This window comes from Pithys albifrons, chromosome 1 (genome assembly GCF_047495875.1).
Source record: "Pithys albifrons albifrons isolate INPA30051 chromosome 1, PitAlb_v1, whole genome shotgun sequence".
Classification (NCBI taxonomy): Eukaryota; Metazoa; Chordata; class Aves; order Passeriformes; family Thamnophilidae; genus Pithys; species Pithys albifrons.
This window is the reverse complement of record NC_092458.1, coordinates 61,417,818-61,444,486: the sequence shown is the minus strand read 5'-3', so window position 1 is coordinate 61,444,486 and position 26,669 is coordinate 61,417,818. Positions and strand designations below refer to the sequence as shown.

General features: G+C 39.9%; 1 protein-coding gene and 1 long non-coding RNA gene across 3 annotated transcripts; one reads left to right on the top strand and one right to left on the bottom strand.

The window, feature by feature from the left end:
• Positions 1 to 174: 174 nt before the first annotated feature.
• NHLRC3 (NHL repeat containing 3) lies at positions 175 to 16,853 on the top strand. Of its 2 annotated transcripts, none has more exons than XM_071552241.1 (7): positions 175 to 294; positions 1,370 to 1,522; positions 2,411 to 2,558; positions 3,619 to 3,819; positions 4,934 to 5,025; positions 6,573 to 6,685; positions 16,016 to 16,853. In XM_071552241.1, exons 1-7 carry the CDS (start codon positions 190 to 192, stop codon positions 16,254 to 16,256), a joined length of 1,053 nt encoding a protein of 350 aa, XP_071408342.1. In that variant the 5' UTR covers positions 175 to 189; the 3' UTR covers positions 16,257 to 16,853. The 2 variants fall into 2 exon arrangements, with proteins under 2 accessions (XP_071408342.1, XP_071408352.1); XM_071552251.1 differs by lacking the exon at positions 16,016 to 16,853 and adding an exon at positions 7,765 to 10,391.
• Positions 16,854 to 17,327: 474 nt separating this feature from the next.
• On the bottom strand, positions 17,328 to 25,380 carry LOC139670482 (uncharacterized). The gene is made up of 5 exons (XR_011697486.1): positions 25,330 to 25,380; positions 24,077 to 24,290; positions 23,266 to 23,338; positions 21,844 to 21,924; positions 17,328 to 19,373 (listed from the first exon to the last, which is right to left on the bottom strand). It is a non-coding gene; the product is annotated as an uncharacterized lncRNA (long non-coding RNA).
• Between the last annotated feature and the right edge of the window lie 1,289 nt (positions 25,381 to 26,669).

The window sequence follows — 26,669 nt, the reverse complement described above, 5'->3', positions numbered from 1 at the left end:
GGCGACGGGAAACGGCGGCGGGCTCGCCCCGCTCGCAGCCCCGGGGCGGCGCCGGAGCGCTAAGCGCGCTGGCGGGGGCGCCGCCGCAGCCTCTCGGTGCGGCCGCAGAGCCAGCGGCGCTGGGCCCGGGGCCGGCACGGCACGGGGAGCTGCGGCCACGTTGGGCGGAGCGGCGCCGCTGGGGCCGCCATGGCAACCGGCCCGGCCCCCGAGAGGCGGGGGAGCGGCCGTTACGCCGGCGCTGCGATGGTGGGGCCGCTGCTGACCCTGCTCGCCGTGCTCGGCGGCTCCCAGGTGCGCGACGGCCGCCGGGGCTTCGTGCTGGGGCTGCGGCTGCGGCTGCTGCGGGGCCGCGGCGAGGGGCGCGCCCGAGGGCGGCGGGGCCGGGAGGGGCGGCGGGACTCGGCTCGGGCCGGGCCGGGCCGTCCTGCCCGGCTGACGGCTGACGTGGTCCAGGAGGAGCCTGCCGGGCTGTGCGGCTTCGCAGCCCCTCCGCCTGCGCGGGGTGACCCTTTTCAGGGGTTTCCAGGCGCTTTGCTGCGCCCGAGGGAGGAGAAAGTAATGTAGGAGTGAATGACTTCCCGCTCACTGCCGCTGTCAGATTTTCTCCCTACTTGTTTACTCTCGGTTTTCCTCCGTGACAGCCCAGTCTGTCTTTCCGTCCGTCATCAGTGCAGCCCGGCTCCCGGCAAGGCGAGGAGCAGGAATGTGAGGTGGCCCAGGGCCTTCAGGGCCACCCGCGTCCTTCTGAGCTCCGAACTGCGCTCTCCGTCCCACCGCTTACCGTGCAGCACTGCTTAGCTTCCAGTCTTTTGCTGGAAAAGTAGAACAAAAGGTGGAAGATTGTTTTTTTTCCGTTATCCCGTAAAATGCACACATGGACCTGAGTCTGGTAGTTCTTGGTGGTTTATGCTTCCTCATTTTCAAGATATCGATTTTCTTTCGTGACTTGTTTTTTTCCTTAATTCTGATCTTTTCTTTTTGTTTTTTTCACATTTTCTTGAAGTGATTGTTGAGTCTGTTGCATTTGGAACCTTCTCCGCTATTTTCCTCGTTTTGGAGTGTGATTTACAGATAAAATATTTAATAGCAACTTTGATGTAAGAAATTTCAGAGTGTCTGTTTTGTCTTTTAACTCCAGAGCTCCCCAGTCCAAAGGACTTCATTAGCTAATTTTCAGTTTGTTGAGGTTTTCCTATTTGCAGTCCAAACCTCTAGCAGCAAGCCTGCTTCTCTTTATCTATCTTGTTAATATAAATTGGATAAATGAATTTATGGTGCTTCAGCACAGTTACTTTCAGCTGCTGTTTCCTTTGATCCCACCATCGTGGCATTTGACTACTACTGGATATTCATTTTGTAATTTCAGGTTTTAAAAGCATACGATTACTTCTCTCCTTGGAGGGAACAACAGCAGATGTACAAGTTGGACATAGGCTGGCCAAAAACTCCAGAACACTTCACTGGCCAAACATTTTGCGTTGCTGTTGACTCTCTTCATGGTTTGGTCTATGTAGGACAAGTGAGTGGGAATACTGTATTTCTCTCTTTGTTGTTCTAGTGTATTTTTGCCTTTAAAGTGTTTGGTTTAGATTAGAATATATATGCGTATGTTAATTTTTATATATTTATATATGTGTGTGTGTGTGTGTATATGTATATATATATGTGAATAATTATTGTACCAAAGTCAGAGAAAATATAAGCATAGATGTCTCTGCGATATCTGTTTTCAAAGCAGTTCTGGCCCCACATTTGTTTGTGCTTTTTTTTTAAAAAAAATACATGATCCAACTTTACTGAGTTGTAGTGGCTTCTTCCCTCAGCTGTAAGGTAAAACATGATTCTGTGGCAGCTGAACCTTCCACTCTTTCATGCCACATCCCATGAAACCAAAACCACACAACACTTTCACCAGTTACAGTAATTGAGTGAAATTATTTCCTCTACCCAGTTCCATGCATTGGTATCTTTAGGCCATGGGTAAGACATTCTCTCCATGTAAAGTGGTGGGAATTAATTATAAAGCACAGTATGAATACTTCACCGCCATGCATCTCATAAGCACAGTTATAGTTTTTCATGCCTGTATTACACTGGCCATATTTTTCCATGGGAACAGAAAATCACAATTCAAAATGAAGGCCAAGATAGCTGCAGGTGCTTGGCTACTCTGAAAGCTGGACTCTTATGTGATTTAAAGTGAAAGTCTAGACTGAGTGGAAGGTTTTTCATGCTAAACTTAGACCTCTTTCTTTCCATTTCTAGATAAAAAAGAGGTCTAGCAGACAGTCATCTCAGGAGATTGTTATGATTTGTGAAACATTGCAAAAACTTCACAAAGAAAAATTTTTTAAAATGTGATCATTTGCTTAATATCTTTTCTTCAGATCTCTTTTTGCCTTTTCAGAGGGGAGACAATGTGCCAAAGGTACTTGTATTCTCAGTGGAAGGCTATTTTCTTTACTCCTGGAATGAGACAGTTGAAATGCCTCATGGTATGTTTGTCTGGAACACTGCAACAGATAGTTCAGTATGGATCACAGATGTTGGAACAGGTATGCATGGCGGTGATATGTGTTAGGTGGGGAAGAAAATGTTAATACTGCGGAGTTTGCTTTAAACAACTCATTTATTTCTCTCACACAATTCTGAGCCAGATTTGTGCTTTTCTTGCTGTGAACAAACTTCTCAGGTGCTGCACAAAACAAAGTTTCCTGAGTTGTGCCGTGTGTCTGCTCACACCTGCTGAGCTCAGTAAGCACTCCTCTCCGCTGCCACCCAGAAGTATCAGGGAAAAAACCCAACTTCTGGCTAGATCTGTTGTCTGTCCTAGGTTTAGTGTCCTTAATACAGTGAAAAAATATTGTTGTAGCCTATAGATTTACAGTTATAATCTCACTATAGAATTTTGCTGTGATACCAAAAAGGCATCGAATTAAAAGAATTGCTTAGAGACAATTTATCTTTAAGCAGCAAAGGTATTTATTTTTTAGCATGGGAAGGTTAGCCTGTTAGCACTAGGACAACTAGCTTCTTCAGTTTTAGTGAAAAATGGGGTAATTTATACAGTCCTCATACAAAGTTACATCTTAACATACATATTCAAATAATTTTGACAGCTAATTATCATATTCATAATAGGCAGGATTAGGTGGAGCCTGAGGCGGAGTCTTCTTGGACCTTATTTTGGCAGGGTTTTCAGGGGGTCCTTCCAGCCTTCAGCCTCACTTCTTGGGGTCTTCAGCTTCTCTTCTTTGCTTTGAACTTTTCAACTGTCTTTGTTAGCCGGACTCAAGTGCTGACGCTTGCAGAGCTTCTTGACTCATGTCCTCTCTATCTTCTCTGAGTGTCTAATCTTTATGTATGATTCCTAGGGTACCTTCCTAACATCATCTGTTTAAGTCAGAAGGACAGAACAAGTTATCAGAGGTTCACACAGTACTTTGCAGAGCAAGGCACTAACATTATAACTTTCAAGGTCTTGTTCTTGTTTCAGCTGTTTGATGAATTAATATCTCTTGTGACTATCAGGAGATTTTTGATCTTTTCAATTGGTTTTAATATGTACATTTTATTTTATTAAGATGTTTTGGCACTTTTTTTTCCTTAATTCAGGGAAATATGGACACACCGTGAAACAGTATAACCCTTTGGGTAAACTGATGCAGGTCTTGGGCACACCGGGTAATGCTGGTTCAAGCTTGATTCCACTACAATTTGATCAACCTGCAGAGGTCTTTGTGGAGGAAAGTGGAGATATGTATGTTGTGGATGGAGATGGAGGAATGAACAACAGAGTGCTCAAACTATCCGATGGTATGGAAAAATGAACTGTCACAGTAGATGACTATTGAAAATTGAATTTTAAATAACAGCTTGGGAATACTTTTAAAGGAAGAATAGGTAGAACTGTCATTTAACATTACTTAGAAGACCTTGTTGAATCAGATCCTTTTTTATTGCTTGTCGCTTCAGGAGAAATCCAATAATTCATGAGAAGAGGCTGAGAGTTTGTTCAGTTTCCAAGAGAGAAAGCTAAGGGAAGTTCTTAATGCTATCTTCAAGTCAGTACTGGGAGGCTATAGAGAAGATCGAGCCACATGTTTCTTGGAGGTACATAGTGAAAAGCGAGAAACTCTAAGAAAAAGATATAAGGGGAATGAATTCCAGTTCAGTTTTTGAAAGAAAATACAGTGAGGATGGTCATACAGTGAAGAGTTTGCTAAGAGGTGGTGTGCAGTCTCCATTCTTGGAGATGCTCCAAAGCTGATAGGTTGTGAGGAACCTGATTAACTTTAGAGTTGAATTGGTAATTAGGACAAATCCATCTTCGAGGAGCAGGTTGGACCAGGCGATGTCTGGAGATCTTTTATGCTTAAATTGTTCCATGATTCAAATAGCTGCTCGTATACCTCAGTTAGGGCAGTGAGTGAGGAGTCTGCACATGCCTACAATTGGAATAAGTGGAGGAACTACTGTTTCTCCATTGTTCTACCATAAAGTGGACAGTTTCCTAACATGTAGGTTGCAAAATGGTAAATTGTTAAAACTCAGAACTGCCAGGTAACAAATATAAAAACTCAATTTAGTGAACAAATGAATAACATAATTAGCCAACTTTTCTTTTTCCTTTTTTTTTTTTGTTTTTAATTCACTCTTTACAGAACCTTAGACTGTGGCTCTTGTGTACTAGTGGCTATATTTCTGTAACTGTAGTCCTGAAACCACCAATAACAATCCAGGTGTCACTGTCATGATTCCAGTATATCTTGGGTTTATGTATTGGGAGTACTGTGTTTTCAAAGTTTAGAAATTTCACCTTTTACAAATTACACAAAATAACTTCACAAGGAAATGACTTAAAGCTGTTTTATTTGTTGTTTTCTCACTGATATTTTTACTTTTATTTTTCATGGTGCTCACTGTTTAGATTACAAAGAGATATGGCTGAGTGGAACAAATGGGACTGGCATTGGTCAATTCAAGATTCCTCACAGTGTAACAGTGGATGCTTTTGGACGGGTAAAGAATAAAACAAAATTATTTTTTCTTTTATCTTTCAACAGACCCATTTACATGTATTTGAACAAAATAATCTCTTTTTTATTTGAACTCTTGGGATCTGTGTCATTTTATGGGGGTTACAGTTGTCAGTGTGCTACTCAGGAGCTGAAGTTTCCCACTGCAGATTCTACTGAAGTAGCTGACTCTAAGGTTAACACAAGAATTGTGATCAGTTACATGGTCAATGTCTGTGCAACAACTGACTTTCCTCTGCATTGTAATAGGTTGCCATTGTGAGAGTAACAGAACTCTGTTTTGTAATAAATATCTACCCAAGCACTTAGATTTTGTCAGGAGGCTTTGATTTCATATTTGGAAATGCCAAATAAATTTAAGGTGATAGTAAGGCTGTAGCTAGGTTGTGGACATTACTCTTTTTCTCCATGCAGCCCAAGGCATTCCAAGAATCCAGTTCTGCCAGTTGTTAATTGTAGTCTGCCTTTTGATCTGCCGTTCTTAGAAAGGAATTATGCAGTTACTTCTTAATTTGTTTTAAGGAAATTAACATTGCTTCACTAAAACATGACTGATTTGATCTAATTCTGCTGATGCTGTCTGAATCAGAATAAGAAATGTGTATAAAAATCACTACCCTGCCAAAACTGGCAGAGTGGGAGAGAAAACAAGAGGGCATGGTCACTTTATGCTGAAGGGTGACTGTGAGTTTATTCATTCAGACAACAACTGTGATGGGCTACAATTTTATTGCCAACATAGTGTTGATGATCAGCCTTGGTTAAAAAATAATTGTTAATTCCTAAGAAATCTACAAGAATGCTGTAGTAGTGTTTCATTTAAAAATAGTGATGAAATATCTCAGGTCATCTTGTTTATGGCTCCTTCTTTAGTGATACCCGAAAAAAGTTACGACGTTTACTTATCAGACTGGTAGGTTGTCAACAGCTAAAACTTCAGTGATTGTTGTTCAAAAGGTGCCTTCCCTGAAACTGTCCAGTGGTATTGCTGGCTTGCATTGTTTGTGAACCCAGTTAGCACAGGGTGGGACAGAGGCAACTTCCACAAAACTAATAAGACAAAATAAGCTGAACATGTTCTAAATGTTTAAATAGCTTAATATTTGTAGTAGTAAAAGGTATATCAAAAGTGTTTGCAGATCGCAGACCTGGATCATAAAGTGAGATTACCATTGGAAAAAAAAAATTAGTAGGTTGACAGACCTTTAGACAGATTTTTAGGGTTAAACAGATGGGAATATGTCTTCACTACACAGGGAAAAATACTGTCAAAATATCCATGTCATAGCCACAAAAATTAAGAGGAAGTCAATTTCTCTATTAAAGGAATATAAGATAATTTGTGTATGTTAACTACAGGTCAGTTTTGGTTTACATCTGAAAGTCATATCTGCTGATTTAGTTTTGAATCAGAAGGTACAGTCTTCCAAGGTGTTTCTGTTTTTTACTACAGGGAACTTTGCTCTTGTAAGGAACTAATGTCTTTGATTTGTTGTATTCGTTAACAGCCATGATTTTTCCTCTTAACAGGTATGGGTTGCAGACAGAGACAACAAAAGAATCCAAGTTTTTGATAAAGTCACAGGAGAATGGCTTGGGTCTTGGAGCAGGTGTTTTTCAGAAGACGGACCCTATTCTGTCAGGTATTGTTGTGTCCAAAAAGGCGTAACAAAGCTGTTTAGAGACAGAGTTTTAGTCCATAAACAGCAAAGGTATTTATTAGAACAACGCTGGGGAACTCCCGGTTCCCGACACAGAGCTCCAAAGTCATCATTGAAAAGTTAAGGTATTTACACAATTTTTGTGAGCGATTACAACATTTCTACATAAATATTCATATTATTGCAACACTTAATTATAATATTCATAACAGGTGGAGTCCAGGCAGAGTCAGGGACGGGGTCGTCCTTTTGAGGAATATTTTGGTGGTACATGCTGTTACTTCATCCTGGTAGTCGTTGTATTTCTGCTCTTCATTGTCATAAACTTTTCAACTTCTCCTGTTTTTTGCTGACTTCAGAGTGGGTTTTGCAAGAATTTTGGACTCAGACCTCTTATCTCTTTTATGTTCCTATCTGGTATGTAGGGTGTAAGCATTCTTTTGCAGCCCAGTACCATCTTGGATAATGTCCAAGTCCTGGTTTCTAGCTAAACATCCCTCAAAGCTGAGTCCCAGGAACTATACTTTGTGTTAACTCTTTGGGTTCTGGGTTCTTGCTCTGTTTCAGTTGAACATTTCTAGACACATGCAATTGGATAAATAAGGTGTACTCTTACTGGTGAATTAAAATGTTGATATTTAGTGCCTGATGGCAAGGAGTTAACCAGTTTAATAGGGTGCTTGGCCCTAGTCACATGTAAAGAATCTGCACAGTTATATCTTGACAGGGAAATCCTGGTTTTATAACAAGCCCCATGGATTTGAATGCAGGATTGGGAACTTCTCGTTAAAGTTGTTGTGTGTTATTAACTTCACTGTAGCAGCTTTTACAGGCAGAAGGAGTGTCTTGAATGAATTTTCTGGAGCATAATCTGTCTTGATGAGCAGCTGTATGAAGAGGAAGGTTTACAAGTTAATTTTCAGTGTTTTATTGCATATTGCCTGTCATAGCCTTCAAAAATGTGACTATTAAGAAGATTTTATTTCGTAAAAGTCCATGCTTGTGTTACAATGAGATGTCATATGACGTCCATAATTCAAAAATGTGTTTGCCTTTCACAGGTTTACTCCTGATTACAAATACCTGATTGTAGCTCAGCTGAATATCAACCGGTTAGCAATCTTGGCAGCACCACCAGTTGGCGCTATTGGGGACTGTGTTATGGTCCACACAATCCAGCTGGCAGATGAAACCAAACCGCACCTTGTGGATGTAGACATGAAGAGTGGAGCAATCTATGTTGCAGAAATTGGAGCCCAGCAAGTTCAAAAATATGTCCCATTAAGTTGATGGTTTCCCACAGCTGCCATTGCACAAGCTGTGTGACATATAAGACCTACAACCACATTTTCTTGAGTTTTCTAAAGTTTGTGTTTCCTTAGACAAGCAGAGAACATTGTGCTCCCAGAACTCTAGAGCTAAGGATCTGTCCTGTTCTGCAGTTCTGAAGAAGAACTTGGGCTTGTTTTAGTAATGCTGTGGTGGCTTTTGCTTTTGTTGCAATTGAAAAATGGCAAGCATTTTAATTTTATTGTAAACCACAAACACAACTATTGTTCTTAAATGTATGGAATCATCTTGGGACTCCTCTGCTTAGCCTGTATGTGTTGTTAAATGGTCAGAACTCTCTGAAAGAAATTGTATAAATTATTTCCTGGGAGCAGAGCACCTCATTTCAATGTTTCTTCACTTGTTTTTTAGAATCATTGTGCTGATACTGTTGAACACTGAATATAAGGGTGTGTTAGGATGTTAAATTAGATGCTGATGGATACTGATGTCAGAACTGATAGTGGCATCTGCCTGAGGTGGTTAATGACTTTAAGTATTGAAATCTGTTTTCAGCTCTAGCTAAAGTGGTGAAGTCTGTAATAAGCTTAGGTTAAATTGATATTAGGCACTTCAGTCTAAATTAAAGGTATGTGCACTGCAGCCAAGTACTGATTTTTAACTAAACCAATTCTTAACCTGATTTGATTCATATCAGCATGAATTTTCTGTTCCATAAGGTTTCATAAGGGAACGTATTGAAGTTCAAGCCATTTAAGTTTCTCAAGAAAAACAAATTGCAATTTTCTAGGAAAGTCTTAATCAGCAGTAGGGACTGGGAGACATGATTTTCTTCCAATTTATTTGTAGCAGTGTCAGTTAACAGCAATGCATGTGCTTTAATTTGAGGGCTTTACCTGTTTTATCAGAACTCCGACTTCATCAACTCCATTAATGTCTACAGTTAAGTTCCTTACACTGTAGCCTAACAGATGTCTCCAAGCTCTGTCCTAAAAAATGCTGTTTCTTTCCATTCCTAGACCAGAGTGGTTCTGCTTTCTTTACATGTTGCTACAAGATTTTAAGGTCACTTTATAGCATTGAGGGAACTAGGTATGGGAAAATGGGATAGGAAAAATGGCATGGCAGAAATGAGACAGTGAATAACCAGACTAAAGCTGTGGATCCACATTCTATATTCTCTAGCTCTTCAAAGCATTTGGGAGGATTTTTGCTGTTTCCACACATTTATTCTATCTTAATGCTAATTACCAGCTAAGAGAGGCAATTTTTTTCTACTTCCATAGAAAGGGAATATGAAAAATAGAATTTTGCTGATGGGGAATAAACATTTCAGTGAATGTTATCAAAAGCAAATGCTTCTTAATTTGGCAGGTTTCAACCTATGATCACAAATTTGTGAGTCAGCAGATGGAAAATATGTCCAGAAAAGTCAGATTCATACTTTCTGTGGAAAGTAACTCAGCTGTGAAGCCTGATGGCCTGATTTCAGTACTAGTTGAGATTAATGCACAAAATGTGAATGCTTTGTTGTTGGCTACATCCACAAAACCAAAATCAGATCTTGCCTGGGGCTGCCCTCATGCAAGCCTTAGAACCAGGACTTCAGGGTTATACTATCCATCACTCACATGGTCTTAAATGGGAGCTAGTTAGCAATATTTATTTGCTGAAAAAGTAGCAGTACTTCCTTTAGACCTAGATGGATATGTCCACCATATGTGTGGATTTTCTAGCTAGTATTCCACTAGCTCAGGGATCTCTGCTCTATGTGCAATTTAGATATTTCTTACCTACACAAGGTGGATTTATTTTTAGAACTTTACTGTAATACTGCTATATTTGGGCATATCTTGGTGGTGTAAGGGGCCCAGGTATATCCATCCTTCCTCACCACATCCTCTCCTTATTTATTTTTTCTTTGTCACATCCATTTGAAACAGAACTCAAAACTCTCCGGGAATCTGCTTCTGTGTCCATTATAGCAACAGAGCACTTTTGCATGTTGATGGATAACTTAGTGCTACAAGCCTCTGTTTGCTGGTGTGGATCTGCTCTTACCTCTCTTTTTACATGGGCATTTTAGCCCCTGCGAATGGGGAACTTCGATGCAGCTTTGTCTGGCTTTAATGAAATGAGCCATGGTGCCAAACTGTGCCTTGCCAGTAGGCATTTGGGTATCTGTGATAACAAGGGAGAAGGGATGCTCATTATGAACTACTATGAGATGCTTACACTCCTTTTTTACTTCTGTGTCTGTGACCAGACTGGAAAGTGATTTTATGCACTAACTTGCTAATTCTGAAGGTTTTCTTATGTATTATCTTGAAACCGATTTCTGAAAAAATGCATAGTAGGATAATTTGATAAAATAAATTGAGAATTTCCCACTCTGAAAGCCTTGGGCATTTTATTTCTGCACTAATATAAATACATTTCACTGTAATGGATTACTTTTCTAAATATGGGGCCCTTAGCACTTAAGTAAGGTATTTAATAATTTATGATACCAACATTCAAATGTCTTCTGAAATTCCATGTTATCTTTATACATTACTATTTCTGTGGCCAATCTCTTTTTCATTCAAAGTTATGCATCAAAACAGACACATAAATATCTCTTATATGTTCCCCTCTGAGTAATTAGTAAAATGGGATGATGAGTTACGTAAGAGCCAAGTTTAAAAAAATACTTAAATTGTATACCTTTATGATGCTAATAGGGAAATTAAAAAGAAACTAACAAAACACTTCTTATGACAAATCAAGTTTTATTTTCAGAAAAGATCTACCAAACAATCTGTTTAGTTTTTAGATCAAGAAGAGACTTCTATGTGGGTTAAAAATACTTGCACAAGAAGAAAAATAACATACTCCAGTTAACACTCCAGTGCTACCCAGGCAAGAAAGAAAATCTAAGCTAATTGCTAGAACCCCCCCAGAAATGTAATTTTGTGTAATTAAGTGCTAACTTTTAGGTGTAAGCAGTAATCACTGGAGCATTCAATTAATGGAAATAGGAATATTCTATATTTTGATGTCTCAAATTTTGCAGATTTTTTTTATTGTTCTCTTTAAGGAAGTACCATGATTGTTAACTGTTCCCAGGAGGTAAGACTGGATATCATAGTCTTCTCTTTTCACAGAATGGTAGAATGGTTTGGGTTGGAAGAGTCCTTCAGGACCATTTGGGCAGGGACCCTTCCCCTAAATCAGGTTGCTCAGCGCCCTTTCTGACCTCACCTTTGACATTTCCAGGGATGAGGCATCCACAGCTTCTCTGGGAAACCTGTGCCAGTGCCTCAGTTCATAGTGATTTTTCTGTGATGCTAAGCAGCCTTTTTTATGTGTGTTTATATTCTCATAGTCAGCAATTTATTAACAATATTTGGCCAAAACAAAAGCAACCTGAGTCAGGTTTGTGCTGTGCAAGATCAGTTTAGTGAGGCTGAACCACCTTAATAAAAGCTGAAAGCAGAGTACGCAGGATGTCTGTGGGTCTGCTTACTGTAAGTTCACTGCCTCTGTGAGTAAATTCACTGCCTTAAAATAGTCGTGAACCTTTTTGAAGCATTAAGTAGCCAGTTATCTTAGTTGGCACTTAACTTTCTTTAAAATTTGAAACCTGAGAAACCTTCTCAAGTGATCTGTCACCAAGAAGTGTGATTGAAGTCACTGAAGTTGCTTGTGTAAAACGCGAGAGGGCACCAAACCCCTGCTGATGCTTGGCACACTCGGTATGATGATATATTTTGCACATGCAAACAGCTGGTATTTCCTGAATGTTTGAAGTATGTCAACAAAGATGACAAATTGCTCCAGACTTCTTTCTTTCTTCAAAATAGACTGCTTTAAACATAAGCTGATCATAGAATCATAGAATCAGTTTTTTGCTTATTACTACTGGATTTATGTAGATCTTTTATTTCAATTGTTTTTCCTAGAAAAAAAAATCAGTAATTCAGTGTCCGGAGACAACTGAGTATGGTGAATTGGTTCTTGTAGTGCTTACACCATTGGTTGCAGTAGACTTACTCCTGATACATTGCTTTGGAACCATAATAATTTATAATAGTATAACTGTAGCAGCATAATTATTCCAAGAGAGCGATGCCAGTGATTTTCCCTTCAGAGGTGACCCTGAGTGAGATTAGTGTTAAGCTTACTTAATCTCGTTCACCAGTTTTATTCTACCCCTCCTTTCTCAGCCTTTGTTTAAAAATCTTGCTCTGATTTTTTATTACTATTTTATTCTACTTTGGGGGATTGCATCTGCAGAAATTGTATTTGCCAGCAGTTGCCATAAAAAAAGTTAGAATACAGATTTTCTTCAGGTAAATGATTCAAAATATTTGGGTTTTTCAGTATTCATGAAACATCAGATTCATTTTGCTTATATGAAATTTTAAAGTAGGAGCATATTAATTTGTGCACACAGGATGATTTATTTGTTACTGCATTAAAGCCAAAGTAACAATGATACAAATGAGACATTGAAGAGACATTTATACATACTTTATCATAGTATCACGTGTTTTGAGGCTGGTGAAACCAAATGTAAGTGTGTGTAACTCAATCTACAAAACAGAGATGAAAATGTTGTCCAGTTACATCAGGAATAAGCCCAGTAATTCTGTCAGCTATGGTGGGATCTCCTACAAATGAATTAAGACTTAAGAAATCTCTTTAATAACTAAAGCCTATGTATTTTAATCTTTTCTAGTACTTGATGAACATCATTATAAAGGAGAGGCTTTGTATTTAGTCTGGATTCATTTGTCTTCAACATCATGTTTTCTGTTTGCAGCTAGCTTAGAGATATAATAGGGAATTTTTTTTCTTATCACCCATGGAGTCATTTACAGATGATGACTGAATCATCTCTTGCTCTTCTCTTTGTTTAAACTGCTTAGATTGGAAAAGCTGACTTGCAGTGGAAAACTAGTAAGACTTTAATTTCAAAATTTTTTCTTAGTACTTTTTAATAAAAACAAACAAATCCAGAAGAATGTTTACTGTGTGACAGGAAGCCTGGATAGTAGAGCTGCCAAGCACTAAACTTATTTGTGTGCTGTACAGGAGTAACATGATATCCCTATGATTTGATGAGGCTGAATTTGTTTCTGCTACTAGCTCTCAGTGCAGCACAGTCCTGTCTCTGACAGTTGTCAAACTGAAACAGGCATTTGGCTTTAAAGAGTTAACTGAGATGCTGTGAAGTGCGTTCCTTACCATGCCTTACCCTACCCAGCACTACCAGCACCATGTGAATAACAACCATCATGAGTCAAGTGAACAAAGAAGGATGAAAAGTTCAAAACGAAGATGAGTAAGAAGACCGCCAGGAGAGGCTGAAAGCTGGAACGACCCCGAGATATGCTCCCTAAAAGCAGACTCTGGCAAAACTCCACCTCTAACTCCGCCTGAACTCCACCTGTTATGAATCCCATACTAACACTGTATAAAATCCCCCGAATTCCTACCAAAAATTGGAAGTGAGCTTTCAGCAGTATTAACTGCGTCACTTCCCCTGTGCAGCAATAAATAACTTTCTGCTAAAAGATGAAACATTTCTCTTAGCAGTGTTCATTCCTGCCTTTCTCAGCATCAAAACAGTGGCTAAACAGTCAAGGTGTAAAGGAACTCTTCTGGGAGAATAGACCAGAATAGATACTGAGCTTTTTACCTGTGTTTGCTGTTGAAGTGCTTAGCAAACTTTCCGTGCTCTTAACATTTTTGACAGGGTCTTAACCAGAACATCTGGCTGAATTTAAGTGTCAGTAAATGGCTTATTAAAACAAACTGGTATGTTGCTACCAGGTGGTAATTCATTAAGGTCATTCCGTATTTTCAGAAGATTTCACAAATACTAACTTCTGCTTAGGACTGCCTTACTCTCATAGGAAATAAAAATAATGGCAAATACAGTCTGAAGAAAGAAAAAAATCCTAACATACACACAAAACCAAACAAAAAAAGATACCACACCTGTGTGTGAGGTTTCTGTAGAGGTTCTACAGAATTGATGGCAGTACCTTGCCAATTGACATAAACTATAATGAAAGAATACAGGTATTGGATACACAACCATGAAACTATTACAGGTCTTTGGAAGAGTCTCTGAGCATGTACATCAGGATGATCTGGCAAATAAAGTTTGCTTAAATTTTCAAAGGGCTTTCAACAACATCTCATGCCAAGTGTCCATACAGAAATTGTGTGGAATGAGAAAGAAGGGATAATTATGGAAGACTAATTAAAATATTGTAAATGAAGTATATTAAAAAACTACTTTGGTGCTGCTCAATGTATTGATACATGTTCTGGAAATGAACTTGGGAAGTCAGAGACAGAATTTACTGATTATACTAAGCTACTTAAGACCTCTGTGTGAACATGCCTTTTTCCCTTTATCTGCTGCTCTGAATTGGTTTGGCTTCACAACTCAGTGAGGATGTACAGTTAGCTGGCATGCCAAGATCAGGGGCAGAATACAGATAGGCAGAGACATGTAGTGTCTGTTATGAGCAAGAGGTTAGCTTGAAAGGAAGATAAAAGTTTGAAAAAGTCCTAAGATTTTAGTGGTGAAGGACCTTTTTGAATAGAAGATACTGTCACAAAGTCAGTTCATTTGTATTACTGAAAATCAGAAGTTTCAGCAAAGAAAGTAAGAGATGTCCTCACTCCAGTCTGGTCAACTTTGATCTTCTCCTTGGAGGTCATGCTCTGGCTGCCTGTGCCACCTGTCCTTTGTCCCAAAGACGAAAAGCACTAAACTCGCTGCATCTGGTACCAAAACTGAAAAAAAATACATTTTTAGGTAACACATCATCACCCATGGTCTGTCACAAACACAAGGTAGCACAAACTAATTTTTGTTGAAAGATCAGAGCACTTGAAAAATGTTTGAATTATAATCAAGATGCTCCTTCAAATGTTTTAGTGATTTCCAGACCAGACACAAAGCTAGTGGTTGTGCAGGTTTACTTCATGTGCATTGGTTAAGCTGGAAAAAGCAGACAGAATATGACCCTTAGCTCCCAAATGGGGCCTCCTGCTGCAGTGTTCATAGCAGTGGGTGACTAGTCTGCAAGGAAATACCCATAATTGTCTCTATCCGGATACTGTAAAAGAGAAAGGAAGATATCATCAATTAGGGGCATGTGCTTCAACATATGTATAAATACTACAGTGGAAATATGTATTTAATTCATTAAGGAGGAGATCTGAAGGTCAGGGAGAGAAGAGAGGAGTGATTCTACTTACCAGAGACCACACTAGCTCTGCAACATCTTAATGCTTCATCTTAATGCTTAGTCTAATTTCAGTACTTTTAATATGAAAAACTCTAGATAAATGGTTATAAGAACAGATTATACTATATCTAAGGGCTGCCATGGTGTGCCTTCAGTTTGTTCTCTTAACAGGGCTTTGTGATGGATGATGCTACCAGACGAAAACAGAAAAGAAAGTTTGAATCACCTGTAAGACAGATAACAAGCTGGAGGAATTAAAAATATTTGGGAGAACTTTTAAGGTGTTGCCTTTCAACTGATTTGAAAATGTTCTTACAGGGATGCATGGTGCAACAGAGAGCTCGATTTTCCTTTTGCCTAATTTCCTTGTCATGGATTTCCTTCTTTCACCTAAAGAATTCAGTCAGGAGGAAACACAGGGCACAGACAATATGTATCAATCATCCTTTATGAATTAAGCTGTTACTATTAGTAGAGTTAAGTTGTTATTTTCCGTATAGCTATGTGTGATGGTGTTTCCCCAGCCAACCCAGGTGGATCTACCTCTGGAGCTCACCCAGTTGCAGAGGACTTCCACAGACAGCTCCCATCATGTACTTACCTTCTCTCTGGCCTGCTGCTTTCTGCTCACAGTTTCTCCACCCTTGCATAGTTCATCCCTGCACACAGCAGTGCATAAGAGCGGAGGACAGACTGCACATCATGAAACCCTGACAGCACTGGAGTGGGTTTTGTTAAAAAAATTTCTTTTTTTTTTTTTAACTAGGCATTGCAAAGAAAGATGCAGCTTATCTGAAAAGGCAGATTTGCTGACAGCCTTGGAGAGGCCACCTCTAAAGCACAGCTGGCCACTAGGGAGTCTTAGGAAGGTTGCCAGGTACTGTGAAACCCGTGCAGCTCTGCAGAATACTCATGTAAGGTCTAGTGTATCACATCTGCTTCTCCCTGTGCTTTTTCTGTTCTGCATCAAAACTGAGAGCCCTTCAGTCATGATGGCTGCTCTCTGAACAGCATCTTTGAAAGAGAGCAAGGCCTAAAACAGTCAACTGAGTTAGTAAAGTACCTTGCTCTCCAAAATTGCCCAGCCTCTGTTGCTAAGGGAACATATCATGAACAGTGTTAGCTCATTCTGTTCTGCTTATTGGACCCAAGGCCTAAGAAATTGATAGAGAGTACTGTACCATGCAGCAGAAATCAGAAATTAGGTAACCTGGACACTTGAATAGGATAGAATAGTTGCAAGCCAAGATTTTTTGTAAGAGTTTGTGGCAGCAGCATCTAACAATGGAAGTTGAAAAGGTCAGCCCTGAAGACTTCTGGCTGAAGCTGAAGACCAAAAAAGCACCCCAAAAGCACACCAAACCTGGTGCCAAGAGAAGAATCCAGAAACCTGCATCCCAAGCCCCGCATAAACTCTGCCCAGACTTCTCCTAATCATGAATATGTTGATTAGATATTGTAATACATTAATATGTATATTAAGATGTTGCAACATGTATTTTGAATGTGTAAGTTAACCTGTTTTGGTACTGATGATTCGAAGTGAGTTTATGTGGTGCAAACTGTCTGACTTCCCTGCGCTGGAATAAATACCTTTGCTGCTAAAAGATCCAAAATTCTCTTAGCAGTTTCTTTCTATTCCGAGGGTTTTCAGTTGCACCTTCCTTCTCCAACAGAGGAAACAATCATGCTACTGATGTAAGACCTGTAATGATCTGCAAACACAAGCAACATTTGCAAGGAAAAACAGTAGTGCAATTATGGCTGTTTAAAACAGGGGATAAGCATTTAGGTATGCAAGGCCTCATATAACAATTATTGCCTTTATTTTAAAGCAACTATCTCACTAGGTCTAATAAAGAATATAACCTTCCCCAGCAAATGTTAACTTGCTCAAGAAACAGAAGTAATGTAAATTTTAGATTGTATGTGTTCCATATTGTATGTATCCGAAACACCAACACACTCACTCATGTATATAGATTAAATATAGCAGGAGAGGTATGCAGCAGATGCAGTATATATAATCTAACACTCATACATATGTATGTTATTTTAATTTAATCTTTATTGATCTAGTCTGTGTCCCAGGCATGCTGGGAGAGAAGAGCAGTAACAAATGCTTCTATAATGAAATTGCCTGAGCCACCCAGTATCCACAGTAGTTCCCTGCCATGTTTGCACTGTACAGAGACAGCCCTTGCCCTGGGAGGTCTTCACCAAGGAAATGGGCTGGTGCTAAAGAAAAACAATATATAATTCGGTAAGAGTATCTGAAACTTCCATGCTCTCAAAAGGAGGTCTGTTTTGGTGTGAGGGATCCATCAGATCAGATCAGGTGTCCCAAGGAATGCTATTGCTCCAGTCTAACTCACTGCATTAATTCCAGAGTATGAGTTTTAATGGATTTTATGACATCTCCTGTTATTGTTCTGCCTGGGGGAAATTTCAGTTGGTTTAAGAAAGGAGTAATAGCTGCTTGACCCAAAATCTTTATCAGAAAAGAAACATTTGCAGCTTAATCTAAAAATCTCAAACCCTGTATTATTTCAAAGGAAAAGAAAGTGCTTGGCACTACACAGTCTGTGAGATAAAAGTCTGCATGTTGCCAAGAGAGCTTGACATAACCACACTGTAGATAATGAAACAGTGGAAAAATTTAAGAGAGAGGAAATTTGAGCACCTTCTAAAAAGTTTTGTTATACCCTATGGAAGAATTTCTTTTTCACTGTAGTGTGGATAGACCTGAATCCAAATAAACAACGCATTCAAAATTTAAGTAGAACACAGTGGCATTGACAAGTTCATGACACAGACTGGAAATGTACCCTTTTTGTTAAACAAAGATTTATGTGAGCCTAGTCAAATTAAATGAGATTACCAGTGCACATATTTAAAGAGCTAGTGCTGGGATAGAGCTATCGATGGGATAGCAGTCTCAAATTCGAAGTGTAGATTAGGCTCCAAATCAGGAATGGCAATTGGTAGCATTTGAATAAACATCAGCAGGCCGAGTGGTCAGCGCTCCCACTGCTCATCTGCCACTAGGCTGTGCCTCCTCAGTAAAGTACATCCTCTGAAGCGTAATAATTAAATGGGCTGAATCCTGAACAGCCGAGTGTTCGAAATGCAAATACTGCTGCTTTTTCAAATTCAACAGAGAATTTGTTAGCGTTTTATACAGATAATCAGATCCAGTGGAGGAGGGATGAGGGGTAAAATTGAAGCAATATTGGCAACCCAGAAACTGTGAGACAAATGGGATTGGGTTGCTTCATTCTTGTTATGGGATAAGACTATTTTAGGTGCTGCAGTTGGCTTAACTACCTTATTTTTTTAAAATGAGTGAAAGCAAACCTGAAGCCTTGTATTAGTCCCTGCTTTTTTGTTTTCTTGTTTGCTCCTCAAAGGAAGGAATGAAACAAAAGGGGAAGCTGGCTGCTGCTGCTGCATCTACAGCCTAGAGGTCTCCAGGTGTCCTACAAGGATGGCTTTTGTTTTGCAGCAAACCCACTCATGCACAGACCACCCTGAGGGGACAGAACAGAAGAGGGAGCAGAACTTGCCCTGGACACTTTCTCCTCCCATTTGTTTTGCATTTGTTTTACTTAGGGCCTGGTCTAAGACCCTAGCTTCTGGTGTCCTTTTTGTCTTCTTCAACAAGGCTGCTGAGAAAACTCCCAGGGACTACAGTGGGTTTATCTAAATACAAGCCAAGTGATTGGTAAAGCCAATCATGCCACTTAGTTGAAACTTTCCAACATTCACCTTTATTAGACACTGGTTTTCTTTACTCTTGACCTCTGAAGTTGTACTATTCAGGCTGAAGTCCTTCATGCAATGGATTTGCTTTATCTTCTGCCTAAATCAGTGACTTCTAAGAAAGTATATTGCTCTCTACTTATTTAGAAAAATTTTAAAACAGTCAGACACTCTAATGCCTTTCTACTAAATATGGCTTTCAATTACACAGAGGACATGTCCCCTGCATGAGATAATTTCCACTTGTTATTCCTGTGGAAAATACGTGGATGTTTGGTTGTGCACTGATCCTGGAGATGTCCAAGGAACAGGGAGGTGAAGGATGAGCATCCAGCAGAAGACACTGAATAAGACAAGAACCCCTGGGGAGAAAATAAATTGGTGATTGTATCATTAAAGATTGTACCCATGATGCATATGGGGAAAAGACAGATTTAGAGTTACACAGATAACATTAATTCTGACACTTTCTAGGCTTTTGCCTGCTTGATTTATTAAACTTAATAAGGTTTTTAATGTGTATATGTGCATGTAAAATAATGGGTTTTGACAATGTCCCTTTAACCTGGTAATCCTGTTTGCAATTCACAATACCTCAACACACAATGCCCGTCAATGAAAATGACTATTGTGTAAAGTGAATCCTAAGACACAGCTGAGTAGTACATCAAATTACAATGTAAAGTGTGCTTTTGGTGTGACTGAGAAAGAAAATAATCCATGTCACCAGGCCGCTTTGGATCTTACTCTCTCTACAGTATTCCTTATGGCTATGTCCAATGGTGTTTCCAGTGTATGTGCTTAAGTGGAGGGGAGAAAAGTGTTCACTGGAAGTCTTGAGAACCTACAATAAAACATCCTTCTTGGTTTGGCAGCTACTCGTTTTTGTAACTTCTGTAGTCAGCTCTATCTTTTGCTCCTTGTTAGTTTTAATTTTATTTTGTTCACCTTGCCTGTACACAGATACACAAATAGAACAAGCCAGTGCCCCCTCTCAAAATGTAAGATTCAAAAATTAGTTTTTAATGAAAGATGCCTCCAGTCTTTTTCAAACAGAAATAGTAATTTGAGTCACAACAAGGACTATTAAACAATTCCCTGTACTGAGCTACAATAGGTGTTTTCTTCTCTATACCTGTCTTAATTGCTCACTATTATTCTAACTGCTTATATAGCTTTGATGGGTTTTGATGTGCTCAAGATGCTTCTCCAGAGTATGTTCCTAGATTGTGGTAAGCACAGTTATTATACAGTTGGTCCTTTCGTCTTCCTAGCATCTTATTACTTTATTGGATAAGATTTTATGAGTAGTCCGATCTTGCTAAGATTTGCAAATCAAATTACTTTTAATTTGAAGGAGAATGATTTGATGGTGATGTCTGTTGGGTTCAGCTAAAGTAAATCAAACACACTCAGTGTAGCTGAAATTGTCTCGAAAGCAGAAAGGCAGTAGCACTGTGAATCTGTGTGGGTGGAGGTGATGAATTCTGCCGTGAAAGAAAATGAAAACCAGATGGCACTTGCCAAACACCAACACAGTGCAGTTATGCATAGTGGAGGCATAACCACACAGCACTTATACAAACCTGCTACCTAGATCCTCACCAGGCTGCTGAGCAGACTGAAGTTTGAGTTTTGCTTAGGTGTCTGATGACATCGGGATTTTGTGACATGAAGACAAAGCAGCAGCTTGGGCTGAATGAGCCCAGGCTAGAGATGAGATGATGGACGGGCAGTTTGCCAGGATCTGCCCAGCACTGTGATGCCTTTGCCCAGAGCTGCTGCACAGTTTGGAGCCCTCACCAGCGCCTGCAGGGCAAGGAGTTGCTGGCTGCTCTGATAACAGGGGGTGAGGAGGAATTTGAAGTCTGAGTTTGAACAGAGTAGTCTTTCCCAAAGCTTTTAAAACAGCTCAGGCATCAGATGGTCACAAATGGTTTTAAACCACAACTTCTGATACATTATGAATCTAAACTTGATATAGGAAGAATCCAGATTTCATATAGGAGGCGATAAATCTAGTAGGAAATATTAAAACCCTGACTGCACTGCACCCAGGAATAAAATTGTCACAGACAGCTACAGCAAAACCAGGATTTTCTGCTATGCAAATACATCATGAAACAGAGCAGAACCCAAAACCCAAAAGAGTTAACATAAAACATAGATCCTGAGACTGAGCCTTAAGAAATTTTTAGATAGAAACCAAGTTTGGGAGTTATCCAAAGATGAACTTGGGGTTCGTCCAAGACAATACTGCAATGCAAAAATATGTGCACACGGACATATAAGGGAGATAAAGAGTCTGAGTACAGAACACACTGACATACTGGAAGAATAAATAAAGGAGATAAGGAATTCGAATACAGTACTCTGGCACAACCTATCCTGAAGTCAGCAGAAACTAGCAGAAGTTGAAAAGTTCACCAAGGATGAGGAGCTGAAATATGACCTTTACCAGATGAAGTAAGAGGATCTCCCACCATAATATTCCTCAAAAAGACGACTCCACCCCTGACTGCGCTTGGATTCCGCCTGCTATGAATATTATAATCAAGTGTTGTAATAGTATGAATATTCATATAGAAATGATGGAATCTCTCACAGAAATTGTATAAATACCCTGACTTTACACTGATTCCTTTGGAACTCTATTGTCCGGTGTGAACCAGGAGCTCCCCAATGTTGCCTGAATAAATACCTTGCTGTTTATGGACTAAAACTCTGTCTCTAAACAGTTTTATTACACCTTTTTGGGCATCAATCACATATTTTGTTGTTGCTAATATGACCCCACTCACAGAGACCATAGCAAACACAAGAAGATACAACCTGGTGATGAGGAACTGACGTCAGAGTTGGGTTGGTTCTGCTGCTCCAGAGCATCCACAATTTACCAGCTGGAGACTGCAGCTGTAAGTGAACAGAAGTTTTGGTGCAGTGAGTTATTGCTTATTAAATGTTGTGGTTCAAATTTCTTTGCAACTTTAAATTTTCCAAACAGATGAGTCATTCCCCTAATCCTCTTTATTTTGTCAACAGACAAGTAGGAAGACTCAGCTGATATACACCTTGGCATATTGCCAGTTTACAATTCAATTTACTATTATAATGGTTTGTTGTTCTGCTTTGTTTCAGTGAAAATTATGGATTATAATAATTATTTTGCATATTGCACTTCTCTTTCGGTCCTTAGATCTCGAAAGGAATTTGGATCAGTTTTCCTGCAAGTGAACCACAGTAGAGGCCTGCCATTTTTATTTAGAAATACCTAGTTAATCTTTATTATCAGCAGTCTTTATTATCAACATCCCTTATTATCAACATTAAAGAGGAAAATCAATTCGCATCAGCTAAAAGGTCATGGCACTGCAGAGTTAAAACTTAATCCCTACATCACTTTTCTTGTTGGGTTTTTTCCAGTTAAAATATCTTGTGAAATGGTCATATGAGTGCTTTATAATTGAATTCAGACACTTATAGAAGATCCCCTTTGGCTAGAATTTTCCAACCTGCAGCTGAGATTCAGTAACTGACAGCATGCCTGGGGCAATGGAAGGTACAAATCAAAACGGAAGATGCTAACAGATCATGTAGGTATGCATTTGTAGGGGTTCTCTCATGCTGTGGTCCTACAAGATGCTCAAGGTGAAAAAGTTTAATCCATTGACATTTGCAAAACTGATCTCTCCTTCAGTCTGGGTGAGTGTTGCACATGACAACATAGAAAGCCTCCCTGTGGGAGAGTTTCCGGATGAGATTGTTCATACACCACATTGTGGAGGCAAGGATCTGATAGATCTGTCAGCTATCTTTCTTGCAAAACCCACCTGTGAGCTGGTCCTGACCTGTGATGTGCTCCTGCTGGCCTAATGGTCTCCATGGGAAAACAATGTTTGCTGTTTTCTTTGGGCATCTGGGGGAGGGTTTGAATTCCATTATCTCAATTTTAAAGGCTAGATGGCAAAGGCTATGTCCACTCTATTAAAAATAACAAAACAGAAGGTTTGTTCTGTATCTCTGAGTGATATGGACTGTTTCACATCCACACTGCTCAGAGCATGTCTCTCCTGTATCATTCTCACCCCATCCTCTCTCTGGATGTCCTCTGGCACCCTGCTGCTGCCCCTTAGGCAACAGAATTGTGATTTAGAGGGGTAGGGAACTTTACCTTCTTTTATTTTCTGAACTAATCTCAGATTTCCTCTGCAATTTTGAACATCAAGAACTTGTGAGTGGGTGTTTTGCTCATACCAGTGTGTGGCATGGGGACATAGGCCAGTGTTGGAAGGTCAGGTTCATTCATGGTGCCTTTCAGGAGGTGTTCCTGGGAAAAACAAAACAAAACAAAACAAAACAAAAAACTCTCTAGAAGCATGGCTGGGTTCTGTCTTGGAAAAAGTTCATTGAAATGCTCAGGCCAGTCCATAAGCAAACAGAAAATTCATTATAGAATAGCTGGGGACTAGTGCTCAGCCCCCACTCCCTGTCCCACATTTATTTAGGTGGATGAACATACCAGGAGTCAGAACCTTATTTTAGCAAGAGCAGTGTTACCAAATGAGCACAAAAGGAGTGACACAAGTCATATCCAACATTGCACACACTCAGTCCCTTTCAGGAAGCAACCATTCCCACCAAATGCAGTTAGCATAATCCAGTCTAAAAATATCTTACATATACATCTGGCAGAGAAGGAGTCTTACATCTCTCGAGTCAAAGTGCCTCCTGGGACTTCTCACGGAGAACTCAGCTCATGCCCCACCTCCCACTCAAGGTCCCATCTAGAATTGTGGTTTTATCTTATGCAAAATATCCGAGTTTTTTTGCAGAATACTTAAAAATTAATACTGCAGCACAGTCATGGAAATTCCTCCCTTTTTAATGGGATTTTCCGCCTGGCTAATAAACAAATTGTCTTTCAAATGAAAGCTGCCTCTGAGTCTGTTCCCCTTCTGGATTCTTGCCCAGCTGACAGAGAAGAAAACTCCAGAGAAGTTCTGCTCTCTCTGACAATGATCATGCTGTTAGGTGATGTGTAATGGCTATTTATTAATTTTCTTACCAATTTGACATAGTTAATCTCTGTTGCATTACTCCCTGATGTCTCTCCCCATTGGTTTAAAAGGAATGTTGCAGTTCAGGTTGTATTTTCTCTCCCAGTGTTTTAGCCATCCAGATCTGTTGTCATTGTCCTTGCCCGTCTTCTAGTCCTGGGGATAGTTTTCTGCCATAATCATCATTTATATCTCTTAGTTAACTCTTTCAGTCCTTTTTCCCTAGAGTTGATTGGATAGACAAAAGAGGCCAACAATGAATGAAAGCAGCAGGACTGCATATCCCAGCAGGGTAAAATGCTGACTTAATCTGCACAGCCTTAGACAATCATGGTTTCTTCTGAGTTACCCTATTGGTCACAATCTCTACAGGTCATTGCTGTGCTCTGTAATCACAAGCTTCTCAGATCAACAGTTAGATACTTTTATTTATCTGTGAAGCAACCAGCACTGCAGTGGCACTTCTGAATGTAGATGATAATTCATTCTGGCTCTGTGTTGTGCTGTGTTAATATCACAATGCAGTGCTGATTTTGTTTATTTGTTTTGTATAAGGAGATTGATGCTAAATTCCCCCCTGCAAATCCAACGGTATCGTTGTGGTTTAAGATAATTCCATAGCATAGCATAGTGGTAAAACTGCAGTTGATTCTGGCACTGGGATCCTGCCTTTGATGTGTCTCAGGTTCATCTCCTGGAACTGAGTGCCAGTTTGTCCCACAGTCCATAATTTATTTATTTAAATTTAAAATCATCAAGATCAGTTCCCAAGGCTCTATGGAACTGCCGTAATAAATTATGCAAAAACACTGTTAAGTTAAGCCCCAGCAGTTCAGTCAGCCAGCTATCTACCTCCACTGTCAGCTGGAAAGCATGTCTCTGCGTCCTCTGAAAACCCTCTTACATCAATGTCTTTTTCAGTGTGCCTGGAAAGTCAGCAAATTTGATAACTTCAAAAGAAAAATAGGAACAACTTCCAGAGCCATCAAATATAACAATCTGTAAGAGCTGTACTTTTCCCAGTTACTAGGTGCTTCTGAAGAAAGCATTTCTTGGTGTTTCAGGCCTAGTCCACAGAGGACTTTATTCTGTACACACCAGAAAAGTGTGTGAGAGGACAAGACACTCAATCCAAACACAGAGAAAAAGTAAAACTGTCAGGGAGGACCACAAATATGTTCTCTCTGTTTTCTGAGGCAAACACAATAAACTTCAAGACTCTGAAGCACTGAACAGAACTCCTGAGGCACCAATATCTTACCTTCTGTACTTAGTCTGTGTGGCAAAGTTTTGATATTGGCAGGGAGGGCTACAGTGGTGGCTTCTGTGAAACACTGCCAGAAGCTTTCCCACCAGTGCCAGCCGGCTCCAAAACAGACCTGCTGCTGACCAAGGCCAAACCCATCAGAGTGCCTCCATGATAACAGAGTTAAAAAGGGGAAAAAACCCTGGCAACTTCAGCCAGAGAAAGGAGTGAAAATATGTGAGAGAAACAGCTCTGCAGACACCAAGGTCAGTGGAGAAGGAGGGGGAGGAGGTGCTCCAGGCGCCAGAGCAGAGATCCCTCTACAGCCTGTGGTGAAGACCATGATGAGGCAGGCTGTCCCTCTACAGTCCATGGAGGTCCACAGTGGAGCAGGTATCACTCCGCAGGCCCACAGAAATGTGTGATGAACTGACTGTCCTGTCCTTCTGCACTGCTGGAGGGGAGAAGGTAGAGAATTTAGGAGCGGAGTTAAACCAAGGAAGAAAAGGAGGGCTAGGGGGAAAGTGTTCTGAGATTTGGTTTTATTTCTCATTATTCCACTCGGATTTAAGCGGTAATAAACTAAATCAATTTCCCCAAATTGAGTCTGTTTTGACCATAACAGTAATTGGTGAGTGATCTCTCCTTGCTCTTATCTCAACTCACGAGCCCTTTGTTATATTTTCTCTCCCTTGCCCATCTGACAAGGGGAGTAACAGAGTGGCCTTGGTGAGCACCAGGCATCCAGCCAGGGTCAACTCATCACATGCTCCCAAATATTCTGCCTGGATTTCACTTGTTGCGCTGCACAAGGCGTGTTTACCAGCATCTAACCCTGAGAAAACCATCATGTGGATCATGTTGTCAGTGTTTGTGCCCAAGAGGAAAGGCCACATGTGTCTAATGAGGAGCATAGTATGAAAACTGGCTAAAGAGCATGCTAGTAAAGGAAGAAGAAAGTTACAAATAAAGTAGGTTTAAAAATAGTAAAATTATTTCAACTATGACTTTCATTGTAGAAGCTCTAAACTCTTGCTTTGTCCCCATATCCATGGTATCTGATAAATAACTTCCCAATATCTTATTTCTTCCTAATCTTAGCAGTCTTGTCAGTACTGTGGCAAAAAGGTCAACTGCCACAAAATGACCTATGCTTATACTATTAAATTCCTTTACCTTCCAAAATGCTTAGCCATGTCTAGTCTGCCTGTTGGCAGAGCTCTTTGTTATGTAGTAACTCCTGTTCTCATGAATTGTCTGGAAAAGTGTTTCTCAGACCAGGCCAAAACCGTGCCAAGAATTTTTTGCAAAAGTTCAACATAGTTTTGGCAATTTCAGGTGTATGAAGCACCTTC